The sequence below is a fragment of the Cebidichthys violaceus genome, unplaced genomic scaffold, assembly GCF_023349555.1.
Source record: "Cebidichthys violaceus isolate CVI_PGR_0920_01 unplaced genomic scaffold, fCebVio1.0.p SCAF_8, whole genome shotgun sequence".
In the NCBI taxonomy this organism is placed as follows: Eukaryota; Metazoa; Chordata; class Actinopteri; order Perciformes; family Stichaeidae; genus Cebidichthys; species Cebidichthys violaceus.
In genome coordinates, this window is record NW_027176964.1 from 6,471,612 (window position 1) to 6,488,236 (window position 16,625).

The 16,625-nt window shown below is 44.0% G+C and overlaps 1 protein-coding gene across 2 annotated transcripts; it reads left to right on the top strand.

Annotated features, from left to right (window-relative positions):
- The first annotated feature begins 2,588 nt into the window (after positions 1–2,588).
- On the top strand, positions 2,589–16,625 carry col6a2 (collagen, type VI, alpha 2). 2 transcript variants are annotated; one of them, XM_068737681.1, is made up of 32 exons: positions 2,590–2,781; positions 4,903–4,994; positions 5,145–5,245; positions 5,383–5,526; positions 6,288–6,647; positions 6,742–6,762; positions 6,855–6,920; positions 7,014–7,112; positions 7,229–7,255; positions 7,415–7,441; positions 7,554–7,598; positions 7,775–7,828; positions 7,919–7,981; positions 8,070–8,132; positions 8,260–8,313; positions 8,395–8,430; positions 8,523–8,585; positions 8,728–8,790; positions 8,896–8,958; positions 9,037–9,099; positions 9,195–9,245; positions 9,333–9,431; positions 9,517–9,579; positions 9,766–9,801; positions 9,892–9,937; positions 10,017–10,169; positions 10,290–10,384; positions 11,827–12,008; positions 12,102–12,280; positions 12,392–12,430; positions 14,502–14,836; positions 15,616–16,625. In XM_068737681.1, exons 2-32 carry the CDS (start codon positions 4,919–4,921, stop codon positions 15,883–15,885), a joined length of 3,036 nt encoding a protein of 1,011 aa, XP_068593782.1. In that variant the 5' UTR covers positions 2,590–2,781; positions 4,903–4,918; the 3' UTR covers positions 15,886–16,625. The 2 variants fall into 2 exon arrangements, with proteins under 2 accessions (XP_068593783.1, XP_068593782.1); XM_068737682.1 differs by lacking the exons at positions 14,502–14,836; positions 15,616–16,625 and adding an exon at positions 13,070–14,268 and having other exon boundaries at positions 2,589–2,781.

A 16,625-nucleotide genomic window follows, 5' to 3' on the forward strand; every position in this document is an offset into this window, starting at 1 on the left:
AGCCGCTGCGTATGTTTGTTTGTGCATGTGCATGTGCATGTGCATGTGCATGGGTGTGCCCACTCGCATGGTGATGCATATTTCTGGGCATGATTTACAGCATGTGTGCATGTGCCATTTGTTTGATATGTGTGTATGTGGCTTTGGTTTGAGTGTGAGGGGGACTGTTCCTCAGAAATTTGTCTTGGCTCTTCTGCAGTTTTTTCTGATGCCCAATTTCCTCCCTCCTGTTTTCCAAAGTCCTGGCGATTGGACTTCTCACTACCATCTTACTCTCAGACCTCAGCACAACCATTTTGCACCGAAATTCACTGGTAATGACATACGTTTCCCACACAGATGGATGTATGCACGACCTTGTGTGTGTGTGTGTGTGTGTGTGTGTGTGTGTGTGTGTGTTCATGATGCACTGAGGTAACAACTCCCAGCTGCCTTGTCTGAACAGAAAGCACATCTGGAGGAAAAGAGGGGGATAGATTCCAAAAAGAAACAAAGGAAAAGAGGAGTAAATTGTAATTTTTATGCAATATCCTATTTGTTTGTTCTTCGACATAGCCTTTCAGATTCAGGAGCTGCACTGGACAGCATCTGGGAGAACTGCATCCCTCCAATACAAACGCAGACAGTCATATCTGTGCATGCTGCTGATAGCATGAACATGCCTCCGCTGTTTGACTGTGTGGATTTGTGCATTTGCACGCAAATGCTTTGCTTTCATGTTCTTATTGTCGTCCCGGCTTTTGTCTTTGTGCATGTTTGCCCGTGACATGAACTGAGTCGTTCCTTGTGTGTTTTTCGTGGAACGTTGAGGGAAAAGTTGCAGTGATGTCGGGAGAGTTGAGCTGTTTATGACTCTGGAACGGATTATACAGAAATCCCCCCTGACTGAAACGCTCTTTCAGTCCATGTGAAAGAAATAAAGAAAAAAATATATAAAGAGTGTGTGTGAGAGAGAGAGAGAGAGAGAGAGAGAGAGAGAGAGAGAGAGAGAGAGAGAGAGAGAGAGTGTGTGTGTGTGTGTGTGTGTGTGTGTGTGTGTGTGTGTGTGTGTGTGTGAGAGAGTGAGAAAGAGGGGAACAGAGAGAGAGGCAGATTTACTCTTTTTTGGGAGGGAGGCCATTCCTATTCTATGAGTCACACTTTAAAAGAGACCAGAATCCCCCCTCTCCATCTCACACACACACACACACACACACACACACACACACACACACACACACACACACACACACTGCTCCACTGCTCTCTTCTTCTCTTTTTAAGGAAAAACTCTTCCTGGGCCAAGACGAGAGAAGAGCTTCAGAGAATAATAACTCTGGCCAGCAGCTGCTCGTCTCCTCTGCTTTTCTCTGCACTTGGCAAAATGCTGACTGCTGTCTCAACTCTGACCACCTCTTGATCACAGCCCACTATACCTTCAGATGAAGTCCAATTAAAAAGCATGAGGGACTAAAAAGTAAAAACAATACATTACGTTTCTGCATGTGCAACAGCAGCAATTTCGCATGACTGATCACACTTTTATCAAATGTCTCTTCGTGTGATATTCTTAAAGAAATGGATTCCAGTCTCTAGTCATTCACATCAGAACCTGCCATACTCAGTTCACTCAAATGACCCTGTATTCTCTTGAAACTGATAGCTTCCCATGTAACGGATGTGGACTTGGATGTAGAGGCATGTTCCCGACATCGCCTCCTGGCCTGGATAACACATTAGTGGCAATGTTACTGGTTAATGCGTCGGCAGCTGTGCAGGCCACATCAGAGCGTTCAAACAAATTGAACACTCTGATACAGTGTGTTTCTGCAGCCAATAGATCAGCGACTATGGAATGATGAAAAAATATGCATTACCTTCACAGAGGGCAGATGTGTGTCCATGCCGATATGTGTACATACATGGCATTATGCTCTAACAGAGAGACCACACACTGTGTCCACCAACACATAGGCCTGCAAACGGGCGGCTGAAGCACCAACATGGTATAAACATGGTGAGCAGACTCATGGACAGTCTGTTAGTGTTTACATCGAGTATAAACTCCTCTCACTCTGCCTTCTAATTGCAACCAGACCACCAGACACAAGTGAGGTCCATTTGTGTGTGTGTGTGTGTGTGTGTGTGTGTGTGTGTGTGTGTGTGTGTGTGTGTGTGTGTGTGTGTATGTTTATGAGTATGGGGGGGTTAAGTCTACTCTTTATCCTGTTCTATTTCAAACTGACTCACCACATGTACGAGATTAACCATGGAAACCTCCTAAATGTTCTATCTCAGGGACATTAAAGCTCAGTGTCCCAGGGTTCCCCATGTGTTCTGCTGAGGGCATCAGTTAAGTTGTCATATCTCCTGATAATTACTACCACATTACAATCTGTTTGAGCAGTTTGAGGCATCGTCCATAATGGGCAATCTGTTCAAAACCCCAGCTGTGCTTTGGCATCCTCTTTTATGGCAGTGATACTGGGGTACACGAGCGCGCGCGCTCACACGGGTTCCTGCGGAGCCATGGCGCCTCCAAGCGGTCAGCAGTGGGCACTGGGGTGCGTCGTGCGTGTACAGGAGGAGGGATCAGACCCTGTTTCTGGGGCTGAACCGGGACAGGAGGGCGAACGGACGGCTCTTCTGCGGGAAGTAAACGCGCATCCAGGGCTTTATTTCCCATTTTCTACCTCCCGTATCTCTCTTTTCTTTCTCGTCTTTCCGTCCTGCTGGTATGAGGAGTTAATCAACAGAGGATCAGCAGCTCATTAAGTTTTGAAGTTGTTCGACAAAGTTCGGGTAAGCAGCACTTTTACGCACAGAAATGTGCCAATCTCTCTCTCCCTCCCTCTATCTCCTATATTCCCCTTGTGATGTTTTGCCTGTCTTTACCTCTGTCTCTCTGTCTCTATGTGTCTCTCGCTCTCTGTCTCTTTGCATGTCTTCAAACGTACTCTCATCAACAGAAATGGGAGTTTTTTTCTCAGCAAACCAAACTGCTGCGAGAATAAACTTTGAGTCCTTCAAAACCTATAAACAAATTTCCCATGACAACTACACAACTAGAACATGGGCTCTCTCAGTCGTGCTGTTATCTCTGCATGTTTTCTTTTGCATGGTAGTTACCTGTACAGTGGTGAAAGGCTGTCGGGGACTCACACTCATTCCCCCTGGCCAGGACAGTGGGAAATAGTGGGAATATCTGCAGGAGCGACTCCTCCGCAGCTCACAGCTGTCAGTCCGCCAGAGGGAGCCACAGCAAAGCGCGTGGCTGAATAGTCTGTCGGTTGCTGTGCACTTTGAATTTTTTAAAGAAGGCCTACAATGATGTGTCTGAAAGTATTGTTTTCCTTAGTTGTAAATGGATTTTTTTTTTTTTAAAAGCTGCCAGCAGGTGTGAGGTTATTTTACTTCAAATCACATTACGTTTTCAGAATTGTCTTTTTTTAAAATTATAATTGTAAGGCAAATTGCTGGCCTTATGTTGAAAATTACATCATAAACTCAATCTCAAGAGGGAGAAGATTCTCTTATTTTGTACTTGTGAGGGCGCAGATGTTTACAGTGTAAATATACATTAGGATATGCCGCAGTGTACATCAGTTGGCAGGTCCAGTGGTGGACACTTGCTGGTTCAGATCTGGTGGAGATTTGATGGGATGGAAAGACACATGATCTAAGGCCTTGTTGACATAGCCAGCAGTGCTGGATTATTAATCATAGTGTGCACCAATCTCGGGCCCCAACCCGCAGGGGCCCTGAAGGCCTCATATCAAGTGTGTGAGTGTAGTTGTTTGTGGTAATCTGATCAATAATTTGTTTTAGAATATGCACACCGGGGATAACAAGGCTATTAAGACCTGCACGATTACCTGTTTTGTCAGAATTTACATGATGCATATCCCTGTATAAATTTGTGTATAGCCAAATCACAAATAAGGAGCAATGTGCGGGTTAATCCGTCAGTGAACAGAGGTTGGTTGTAAGGAAAGGGAAGCCTCTGGAGGGCAGCAGACTGAGGCCTTGTGAAATCTTGTGGTTTAAAAACTAAATGTGAGTCTGAGTCAATCAGCAGCCTGCTCTCTGCTGCCAAATGCATCCAAAGTCTGATCATTTTGTGTCATTACTCAATGTCATGTCTGTTCAAATTTTCTTTTACTTGAGAGGAGGAGGTGCTATCTTTAGTTAGTATAATTACTGTAATTTTTAGCCTTGAATTTACAGGATTCATTTGGTGAAACTGTGAGTTCTTAAAGTACTTAGGCCTGTGTTCTGTACATTGGATCTGATTGAACTCCCATTGGTTACGGCTGAAGTTTGGCAGCATGTTAAGGCCTGTTCAGGTTTCTGCGTGAATAATCCATAGTGAGGAAAATGTCAGCCTAAATTGAGATCTATCACTTCTTCTAACTTCCGTCGTCTCCATTTCCACCACTTAACACAAGAGAGAGGAGCCATGTTCAACCCCCCGATCCTTTCAAACCTGTTTCATAGCTCTGTGGCGGCCATTTTGTTCCCTGCGCAACCGAGAGTGGACTGTTCCTTGTACAATTAGTTTAAACTGACACCAGATGCAGAATATCTAGATTTTGCAAATTACTTTGGCAATCAACTACTACTACTCACTATGTGACATAAATCATTCAGTATGTGGAATGATAAGAACATTCTGTAATAGTAGACTAGTAGTGACTGCAGCCAGCAAAAATAACCAGCTTCACAATTACAACTTATTTCTTGATTTTGGCTTTAAGTTAGTCACATAAATGTCTTTCCATTTCTGCAATTCGGTGTTTGTCCTGCATTTTTTTGTCTTTTCCATGACTTCTATTTTCACATTAATGGTTTTTCAGAGATAGAGTGAGAAATCAAACAGATTGTTGGCTCAGTTGTGTGTTGTGTTGTGTCTTTATGCGTCAGACAGGACAAGAGGAAGATGCTGGGGTTAGAGGTCATCGCGCTCTGTCTTCTTTTGGGAGCCCTGACTCACGGCCAGCAAACAGAGTGCAGCAGTGAGTGCCATGAAACTGAACCCTTTGTTATCATGTTAATATGTTGACACAGTTTTAGTGACATGCCATGGAACTTTTCATCTTGCTTATTTGAGTGCATTGCAATTTTCCACGGAGGCTTTACGTGTGTTTTGTTTGTGTTCCCTCCAGAGAAAAATGAATGTCCCATAGAAGTGTACTTCACCATAGACACATCTGAGACCATCGCCCTGCAGGAGCCGCCCCCTGGAGCGCTGGTGGAGAGCATCAAGGTTCCTTGTTTATCTGCATACTTTTCAATTAAGCCTCGACACAAGAAATCCCTGTTTCATAGTGTCATCATCCTTAAATGACAGTCAACCAAGTGGACTGTATGTTGTATAAAGTGTTGTGCCTTTTGTTGTTGTAGACATTCGTTGAGCAGTTTGCACAGCGGTTGGATGATTCTGAACTCAATGGTGTTGTGCGGGTCAACTGGAAGATCGGTGGACTGCACTTCTCCCAGAATCAGGAGGTGTTCAGTTCCATCTCACCCAAGAACGATTTCATCACTGTGAGTGACACACACACGCCAACACACACATATATGCCTACACGCAGGGGCGGAGCCCGACTTTGCAAAAATTTGGTGCTCAGCCGAAACCTAGGGGGAGATTTTTTTCCCCCATATATGGCAGCTATGTACACTACTTTTCAAGCCATTAGAGATAATAGATTACCTAAATATTTATCTGTCAATTTGGAAAAGCATGATAGTTGCCAAGGGAAGAAATATCGTTCTGTGGAGTCTACATAATTTTGTATCTAATTGTTCTCAAACTGTCTTCATCATTCTGAAACCACAACACAACCACAACACAACAAATGTTGAGGAAGTTACATAACATACATAGGTAGGGTAGGAATGTGGCTTGAACAACATTACTAGTCTTGAAGCCTACTTGTTTTATACGCTGGAGTAGAGTTCACAGAATGAATGTTTGTCTGACAAATCTGCTACATTTGAATCCATGCCATAATAATCTGGGCTGCTGTTGCAATTGAAGATGTTATAAAAACCTAAAGGATTAAGGGCTTTTGGGAAAACATTCAGGACTGCAGACCCAAATGTGTGCAGAGTTGTCGTCTTCAGTGGTTTTTTTTTTTCTAGTTTACTAGTTTATATTACTAGTTTCCTTTATTAATGCCAATGAAGATCAATGAAGACTGATATCTTCAGAGGCCCTGAAAGTCTTGGGTCCCTGCACGGTTGCCTGCTTTTCCCGATTTGTAATCCAGCCTCGACAAGTCTCACTCGTTTCACGCTGTTTCCAGGGCCTCAGGAAAATCCAATACCTGGGTAAGGGCACCATCATCGACTGCGCCCTTGCCAAAATGACGGATGAAATGCTGGGATCACCCACATCCCCCAACGCCCTCCGATTCGCTGTGGTCATCACTGACGGCCACGAAACCGGAGAACTGTGCGGGGGCATCAAAGCTGCACTAGAGAGAGCTCGGGAGAACATCCGGATATTTGTCGTTGCGGCATCCAAGAACGTGGAAGAGACGGCGCTGAGGGAGATCGCCAACTCTCCTGCATCCGTCTACAGGAAGGAATTCATGGCTGTGGATCTGAGCCAAGGCAGACCCGTCATACATACGGACACCATTGACAGCATCATCAAGACAATGGTAACATACAAAGACACCCACAGAGACACACAGAGAAACACAAGACACGACCCATGCGTCTTCTGCTCACACCTTGTTCCTTTTGTCTTCACAGAAACATCTGGCGTTCATAGAGGTAAGAATGCTCACATTACTAATGATCATAAAGATTCATGTTTCAGAGTGCATCAACACTGACTGTTTGTCTTCATTTCCTGTGTGACGCAGTGTTACAAAGTGACCTGTCTGGAGACAATAGGGATTGATGGTCCAAAAGGCCCCAGAGGACAAAAAGTGAGCTTCCACACATACTCACACTTACGGAATTCGCACACGAGTCACTTTATTCTTCACACATGTTTTCTCCTTTGAATTCCTCGACTGCAGGGAGCCAAAGGAGACAACGGCGACCCCGGTCTTAAAGGAGACAAAGGTCGCCCAGGTGACCCCGGTATCGAAGGTCCCATCGGTCAGCCCGGTTCCAAAGTAAGACATTCAACATCAACCTACCCATCGTTCACTATTCGCTTACATATGACAAATTTGGTTTGTGTCTGTATTGTAAAAAAACTAATTTTATTTTCCCTTCCTCCTCTCTCTAGGGAGAACCAGGTTTTACAGGCGAGAAGGTGAGGCATGCACTTCTCTTTTGTGTGGATCAAGTTTATCAATGCATAACTTAAGTCTAATGATTATAAATTCTAGCTAATTACAGCTCATAATCTGTTAATAAATAAGCACATAATGATTGTATGTAAAATGACCGCTGGTTTTCTGTCCGTGCACAGGGAGAATTGGGAACTCAGGGGAAAAAGGTAGGATTTTTTTTCCATTTACGATTTACTGTTTAACCAAATCTATTAATTATCATACATTATGTTATGGTATGGTCTTTCTTCTCTAATTGTTTCCTCTCTTCATTGTTAGGGCGTGGCTGGCGTGTCAGGACGCAATGGGACAGATGGACAGAAGGTAGCTGCTGCTTAACTTAAGGAGCAAGTTTCGTTGTCCATTTTAGGGGACACAACACCACTTATAATTATTACTGACATACTAACACTGATTCTATTCTGAAAGTTTCAAATAGTGGATGTATGATTTTGAAGTGAAGCTCTAGTTTTGTAATGCAATTGTCTTCTTCTTCCCAGGGTAAAATTGGACGCATCGGAGCTCCCGGCTGCAAAGGAGACCCAGGCGACCGAGTATGACATTCAACATGATTTTGAATGATCAATACATCCATACTATACTGCATTATGGCCTATTTATGGTGTGTGTTTGACGCCTCATAGGGTCCTGATGGTCACCCCGGTGACGTCGGTGAACGCGGTTTGGGTGGAACTGAAGGAGATAAGGTACATGGTCTTCACTTGAAACAAAATCCATCAGCCATCCAACCTCTGGTTAAACTCTGCTTGACTGATGATTGTGTCCTGTTTTCAGGGTGATCCCGGTCGCCCTGGAAGAACTGGACCCTCCGGCCCGTCTGGAGAGGCTGGACCAAAGGTGAAATCGGAACATAGGGACAGGGATCGCTGCTCTTTGCTGGGACAGAAATTAGATCTGAGGTGATGTTACATAAGTTTGAGGAATGCTGGAGGTGAAACGCTAAACTCTGGTGCTTTGTCCACAGGGAGAGAGGGGAAGTCCTGGATCACCTGGCGTCCCTGGACCTAAAGGAAACCTAGTAAGGCTCATCACAGACAGACAGAAATGCATTCACGCACATTTAGCTTCATGTAGCTCACCTGTGTGTTGTTTTTCTTAGGGAACCCCTGGACTTGCGGGACTCAGAGGAGAGCCTGTAAGAACGTCCGATTCACTTTCATCATGCTCCACTTCATCGTTAGCCTGCATTGGTCATGCATTGATTTTGTCATTGTTCTTGCGTTCTAGGGGAGAAGAGGAGACTATGGGCCAAAGGGTGGTCAAGGGCCAGATGGCATCAAGGGAGACAAGGTACAATTTTTTGTACACAACTGCGCATGTGTGAAACATTTGTGAAACATGTTATGAACTTTTTGCATCGGTTCAAATTATTTCTTTCATTGAGATACAATACTCCACCACTTGGGGGCTCAATGCAGATTTTATGTTTCAGGGTGAAATGGGTCCCGAGGGCTTGAGAGGACTTCCAGGTGAATCAGGAAACAAAGGAACAAAGGTTAGAAGAGCCATGTTATCTGTATAATTTGTATATGAACACTGTACACAACTCTTTAATCTATCCACTATTGTTGCACCTGTCTGCAACTTTCTCTCTGAACAGGGAGACAATGGCCTGCCAGGCCCCAGGGGACCACCGGGGACAACAGGAGAGGCTGGGAAAAATGTAGGTTAAGGGTCTCAATTTGGCATCATGTGAAAAAGATACTTCATCTACTTTACATTAACACAGTTTGTACGATAGGGTACCAGAGGTGACCCTGGTGATGCTGGACCTCGAGGAGAATCTGGACAGATTGGACCAAAGGTATGCATCTCTGTGTATGTGTAAGTGTGTTAGCGTCTTCCTCTGACTGTTTTCAGCTGTAGTTTGTCTTGACTGTTTGCTTTGTTTCTATTCAGGGAGACCTTGGAAGACCTGGCTTCAGCTACCCTGGGCCAAGAGGACCATCGGTAACGTACACATGCACTTCGTCTCAGTACATTTGCTTGCCGGAGTGACACACTCGGCTGACAAAGCGTTCCTCTGCTGCTGTACAGGGTGAGAGAGGAGTGAACGGCAATCGTGGGCCTCGCGGCAGCAGAGGAGACTGTGGTCAAAAGGGTGACCCAGGAAATAAAGGAACTCCGGGAGAGGGAGTGAGTAACTCATTGTAGTTGGATGTATTTTGTTACTGGAGCAAAAACGGCAAGTACACAATGCTAATTTTTCTCCTTACAACAGGGTGAGCCAGGATCTCCGGGTGAGCCAGGCCTCAGAGGGCCAAGGGGAGATGGTGGGCGTGATGTAAGTATACATAAAGCGCACCGTAAACCAGGTAAACCCACATACAGGGGCCTTTCAGCTCACTGATATAGGGCACTGCATCCAGCTAGGAAATGCCAACCATAGCTGATGTTTTGACTTGTTACAGATTAGCGTTATCCGCTAGCAATCCCAAACTGTAACTGAATGTGTTCTCTTTCTCTACAGGGAGATCCTGGCCCTGAGGGAGATCCCGGCCTTACTGTAAGAACATTTCATCAAACCACCTTTTTATCACTGGCGCATCTAGAGAAATACATGCCGGATATAATGATATAATGTTTCTTCCTGCAGGAATGTGATGTTATGAACTACATCAGGGAAACGTGTGGCTGCTGTGGTGAGTTTAGCTGCTGTGTTTCTGTTCCTGATCTGAACATGCTCTGCCCGGTTATCACAGTTTGTGTATTTGTCTGCAGACTGTGAGAAACGCTGCGGAGCCCTGGACATTGTGTTTGTGATCGACAGCTCAGAGTCAGTGGGTCTGACCAATTTCACCCTGGAGAAGAACTTTGTCATCAACACCATCAACAGATTGGGATCCCTTGCCAAAGACCCCAAGTCAGACACAGGTAGACATGCATTTGTTCACGCTCATGTGGTTCTTAAATGACTTCAGGATTTGTGCATTGACAAAAAAATTCATAAGATGGCTGCCAACTTGGTGTCAACACAGTTGCATGTTTTCCCAGGCACAAGAGTGGGAGTTGTTCAGTACAGTCACAGTGGAACCTTCCAGGCCATCCGACTCGACGACCCCAAGATCGATTCACTGTCTGCTTTCAAGGTCTCAAACACAAACATGTGCAAACTGCTTTGAAGTTTATTTTTGGGGTGTAGCACAGACTGTTCTCTTGTGTTTGTTGTCCAGATGTGTCTTAATTAATCGGGCGGATGTACTGTCAGATCAGATGTTCTGTCTGCACACAGATGAGAGTCATCACAGTTATGTCCTTCTCTATATTTCTCAATTTACCAATACATATAATCTGGAATGCAATAGATGGTAAACCCACGTTAAAGAATAGGATTGGTGATATATTTTTGACATTGTCAAAAAATCCTGTGAAAAGACTAAGACCAACAGTAAATTGACAATACTAAAAAGTATTTCCAGTATAGTTAAATCTGAATAAAGCTCATTCCTCTGTGGCATCAACCTGTATTGTTATCTGAAAAACATCTAAAACACATCATTGAGTCAAACTATTTTACTTCGTGACATGTTCCTTCATGATCATGAACATGGGTTATTTCTTTTAAGTCAATCATACATACACTGTCGGTCCTGCTGCCTCAAAAAGTCCATATAGTGCCAAATGTGTATTCATCCGCAGCTGAAAATAGTCCCCATCAAATGCAGTATTCACTCCTGTTTGAGATACATTTGCTGAAAACTACAGTGTCCAGTAGTTTCAGAAAATGTGTTAGCCTTTTTAGAAATAAAACCATACTTGTGATCTGTGTTAAGGTTTACGTCTTCATTAGGAACCAGTGGGCTTTGGGCTGAGTATAGAGAGTATTTAGAAACACTGTTCACATTGGTGGTGTAGGTCTTTTATGGGAATTACTGACAGTAGAGACACAGTACAACACCAGACTTTCCCCTTACTAATTACCCAGCTGTGTGTTTGTAAAACACAATCAACTTTTTAGAGTACTAAAATCTCTATCATTTGAATTTTGTCAGATATACAATTTACCTTTTTCTGCTAACACTGTATTTTGAGCCAATTTTCCTAGGTTTATTCACCTGACTCATACCGCAAGGCGGCCATTTTGAACATTCAAAAAAGGGGAAACTACCTGGAAGCATGAACAGCTAGCTGTGAAGCTAGAACTATGCTATTGCTAACACTCTAACCATTCTACCTTGTCATTTCTGTCTTTATGGATACCAGTGACTAATTACTGCTGGACATAGCATACAAACATTAATTATAGATTCCCTATGAAATTCTATTGGAGATATTTATTGTTAGCTGTCAATTTCAAGATAGCTCCTGATACATGCTAGTACTGAACTATATGCTGATTTTACTTAAATAGAAAACAACCATGGCTGCGATCTTTTGCCACTGAACTGGGACCGTGTGTTCAAAATGGTATTCCACCATGTTTACATAGTGTAACTAATGATGGAAACTTTGCCTCTGTGTCCGCACCCAGTAGTGATGTCACATCACTGTATGTACATATCTCTCACATTGTCACTTCTCCACTATTCAGGATGCAGTGAAGCGCTTGGAGTGGATCGCCGGAGGAACATGGACTCCATCCGCTCTCAAGTATGCCTGGGACAACCTGATCAGGGATAGCCGCAGGGCCAAAGCCAACGTCACTGTCGTTGTCATCACAGACGGACGCTTCGACCCCAGAGATGACGACTCGCTGCTCACCTACCTCTGCAGGTGCCTGGCACTGGGGCTGTATTTGGTCATTTAGAATTAGTATTTGTGTAGAGGAAAAATTATCCATCTCAATGCTTGTGTTTGTATGAGCAGTCATCCCGGCGTCGACGTGAGTGCTATTGGTATCGGAGACATGTTCGACCAGATTGAGGAGAATGAGAGTCTGAAGAGCATCGCCTGCCAGAAGGATGGCAGGGTGCTGGGTATGAAGCGCTTTGCAGACCTGGTGGCGGAGGAGTTCATCGACAGGATTGAAACCGTGCTCTGCCCAGGTACACTCATTGTGGAAGGAAACATGATGTACAGTACGTTCATCTAGCGGATTATAAAGCTGTTTCGTTCTGTACTTTTTCTCTGATATTCTGTCTTTATGTTGGCTTTAGATCCCATCGTCATATGCCCTGATCTCCCTTGTAAATCAGGTAAGATTTTAGATTATTATGTATCACTTAGTGTCTCCTCTTCAAAGATTTTCAGTATTTAGGCCAGAGTAACCAGCATTATTAAGGCGTCAACATGCTTGAAATGAAGTGCTTGTCAAAATGTTCAAATTTTGTATCTTTCCGAAACTGACAATTTTTCTGTTTTTATTCTTTACACAACTTCTGTCGTCACTTTTCCTGTGTAGGATATCATGAATGCCTTTGAGGAGAGACTGTCTGAAAGTGTGTACTGTTATCCCCCTTATTATGATTCATCACACCCTGCACCTCTCTATGACAGTAGGCTTTTTGCCTCGCCTTTAGGTGTGGCCATTCAGAACAGAAGTAAACATTTGGGCCTTCAGATGTGTCCGGACAACGCTTGGTACCTACTAGTTTGTTTGAAGCATACTGACGCCTTTAAGCTATGTTAAGGATTAGACAAGTTGTGTCTTTTATACGTCATTTCGCCTCCTTTGCTATGATGCAATGAATTCATGTTGCTGTAAAGCCAACAAACAAGACCAAACTTTTGCAAATTAGTGCAACTCGGTGTAGCTCCGGCATCTTTGTTGGCTTTGTTGATGCGTCGTGTCTGTGGGACTCCGCCCACGATGTTATTCCGCCCACTTGTTTCAGGAGGGGGCGTCACAGCGGGGCAAGCCCCTCCCCCCTGGAAGCCGATGGCCGAGGAACGCAGCCCCTCATTGGTCCCCACCTCTTTGGAGGGTGTGACCACCCTGCTGAGCGGCCTGAGTGAGCAGCAGTATGGGGTTGGTGTTGCAACCATGGCGTACACCGCCCAGAGAGCCAAACTTGCCCAGGGAGAGGACAGGCAGCAGTGGACCCAACTGTTCATCAACTCCTTCAAATATGTCTATGGAGACATTATGGGAGACCCAGAGAAAGCCTTAGGACTCTGCTAATGCTAATATGCTAGAAATGCTACCTCGCCATTATGGTCGCCAATAGCTAATAAGCTTACTGCTGGACATAGAATAGAGTTTATCAAAACTGTGGGCATTTTCTAACTCTAGTGGTGCAATATGGGCTGTATGCAAAAGGATTGAATGATATGATGCTGGCCCTTTCCTAACATTTCAGAGCAGCCTTATGTACAGTTACTGTATATGATGGGCCAAAATTCAAAATGTGATAGTCCCTCTCCTCATAGAATATTTCTGAATCAATGTACATGGAGAAGTCTTTCTGAAAAGTATGTCTGTTAGAAATATGATACATATCATTTCTTCTACTTTTGTGGAGGAACTTTTTCCATTCTCATGGAAAACGGACGTCATTTGTTGGAGGCAGATTGGTCTGTAGAGCCATTCATGTTACTCCTGTATAGTGAACAGTAGCTCTTTGATGAAGCCTCATTTCCACTGTGAATCACGAGCTCACTGAATCACTCTGATGGCTTTTTTTTTTTTTTGCTGTTTTGCACACATCCATGGTTACGGCCTTTACTTTTTTTCTTGTGCTCTGTGAATGAGTCATCTTGGTGAAAAGGCCATGACATGTGGAAACGATCTGGTTTTATACACATGATGAATCAGAAGTTGGTGTATGTGGATGTTTGGTTAATGGACTGACAATGAAGGAACTATTGTATGTTATGCCCTTGATTGGTGCATGTTTTTTTTTTGCATGTGGCTTGGCTTGTAAAGTAGGATGACAAAGACCGGCTTTAACCAAATGTCATGGTATCATGTTAGCTCTGTGATGGAAACTTACTGATGTGAACTATGTTGTTTTGTATAACATGTATTCATGTTTTATATTGCCATCTCAAGAGAATAAAATCATAGAGCAAACTAAAAAAAGTGTTTTCTTGATGAGGCCACACTACTGATATGAGAAGGTTTAGATGCAATCAGACAGCTAGACTGCAACTAGCATGGATGAAATAAGCCTACACTACAGTATGTTAAAGCATTCTTTTTTGCTGGCTTTGACTCCTGCGCATCTGTGTTCCAGCTGTAGCTCACTGAAGACCGTGTCTGATATAAAACTTTATAGATATATATATATATATATATATATATATGTGTGTGTGTGTCTGTTCCAGAGCCTGCAGTGGCTAGCTGTGTTCAGCGGCCAGTGGATGTGGTATTCCTGTTGGATGGCTCTGAGAGGATGGGACAGGAGGACCACCGAAGGGCCAAAGAGTTCATCGAGAACGTGGCTCGCCGCCTCACCCTGGCCACCGGCCAGTCAGACAACAGGAATGCCCGCTTGGCTCTGCTGCAGTATGGCAGCCCTACAGAACAGCGGGTGGAGTTTGCGCTCACACACAATCTCACAGTGATCTCTGATTCGCTGGCTGGGGTGACCTACATGGACTCCTCTTCCGCCCTCGGCAGCGCTATCATCTATGCGGTCAACAATCTGGTGATTCCACAGGTAAAAACAAACACTTGCATGCAGGTTGTCTGTGCCATAAACATGTAAAGGAATAGTTCAACTTTTTTTTAAATTTGCTTTCTTGAGTTAGATGAGAAGACCAATACCACTCTCATGTCTCTACTGTAAATATGATGATACCAATCGCAGGTGATTAGCTTAGCTTGGCTACTACAGGGGGTTTTGTGTGGGACTATATCTTGGGCAGATGCAGTGATTTGGTGACCCCAGGAGGTCACTGCCACCAGCCAAGAACTAGCCCGGCGTGTAACCCCACGGAAAACCACAATTTGTCATTTCTACACTATAGATGAAACAAATGCGATATATAACGTTTTAATTAGTTTATTAGTGGATGTTTTACCTTGGAACAAAGTCAAGTTAGCTGTTTCCCCGTTTGCACTCTGTATGCTAAGCTAAGCTAATTGCCCCCTGCCTGTAGGTTAATATTTACTGTACAGATGTGAGAGCGGTATCAATCTTCTCATCTCCTCTTTTGGCAAGAGAGCAAATAAGCATGTACCCCAGAATGTTGAAACTATTTGTTCAAGTAGCGTTACGGAGGTGGATTCGTTTAGAGATTGGAATCCGTGAGACCTGCTAGCCTGGTTCTCATTCTTATTTGTTTCATATGTGCACAAACAGAAAAAACCTTGCACCTTGTGGTATTACTAGCTGTTTTGTCCTGCTTCCTGTCTTTAGAGAGCAGTATTGATCTGCTCATTTAACTATTAAAGGAGTAAAGTGTAAACCCTTAACATTACCTGTTGTGTTTGTAGCAGGGAGATCGCTTGGCTCGTCGCAACGCCGAGCTGGCCTTCGTGTTCGTCACTGATGGCATCACCGCCAGCGAGCAGCTGGATGAGGGCGTGGATGCCATGAGGCGAGCTGAAGGTGTCCCCACGGTGATCGCCATGGGGACGGACACAGACGAAGAGGTGCTGCGGAAGGTGTCGCTAGGGGACATGTCGGCCATCTTTAGAGGAGCTGACTACGCCATGCTGAACAAACCGTCGTTCTTTGACCGCTTTGTCCGCTGGATATGCTAAGTGAGGAACTGTAACGCTCTGCAACATAGAGTTAGAACCCATAGTATGAGCGAACGGCCAGCTCCTTCGGTGTACACGTAAACACACGCAGAGCCATCAAACAAACCTCTGTGACCATTAACCTTACTGGATGTCAGGCACTGAGGCGGCTACATATCCCGTTGTTATGGGTGAAGATTCTTTTACAAAAGCCAAAACAATCCACGTAGGACCAGCACACAAACACATAGGCATGCAATATCATTTGTAACTTGATCGTTCTATTCATTCTAAATCTATGGTCAGCACTTCCAGCCAAAGACACTCATAAGTATCCCAGAATAGAGGTGTGTGATTATTGAATGTGTACAAAACAGTTTTGTTTGCAGTCTCTCTCTCTCTCTCTCTCTCTCTCTCTCTCTCTCTCTCTCTCTCTCTCTGTGTGTCTTCACAAAGTCAGTATTTACATTAAAGGTGCTAAAGTAGAAATAAAGGACAAAGCCATTTGAGTGGTTCTGGAAACCTTTTTACATTGTGTTATGCTGTAATTACTTAAATTTGTTCAGGGGATTAAAAAAAAAAAAGTGAATGTACACTTATCTTCTCCAGGGGAAAAAAATGCACCACACTCAGCCACACAATAATCGCTCAAACAAGCACATGCATATGCTGTAGTTAACTACACATGCATTCATAGACAAACATAAAGGAACCAATCTGTATACATGAATTCCAAATAAAGCCTAATGTGGTGACCCCAA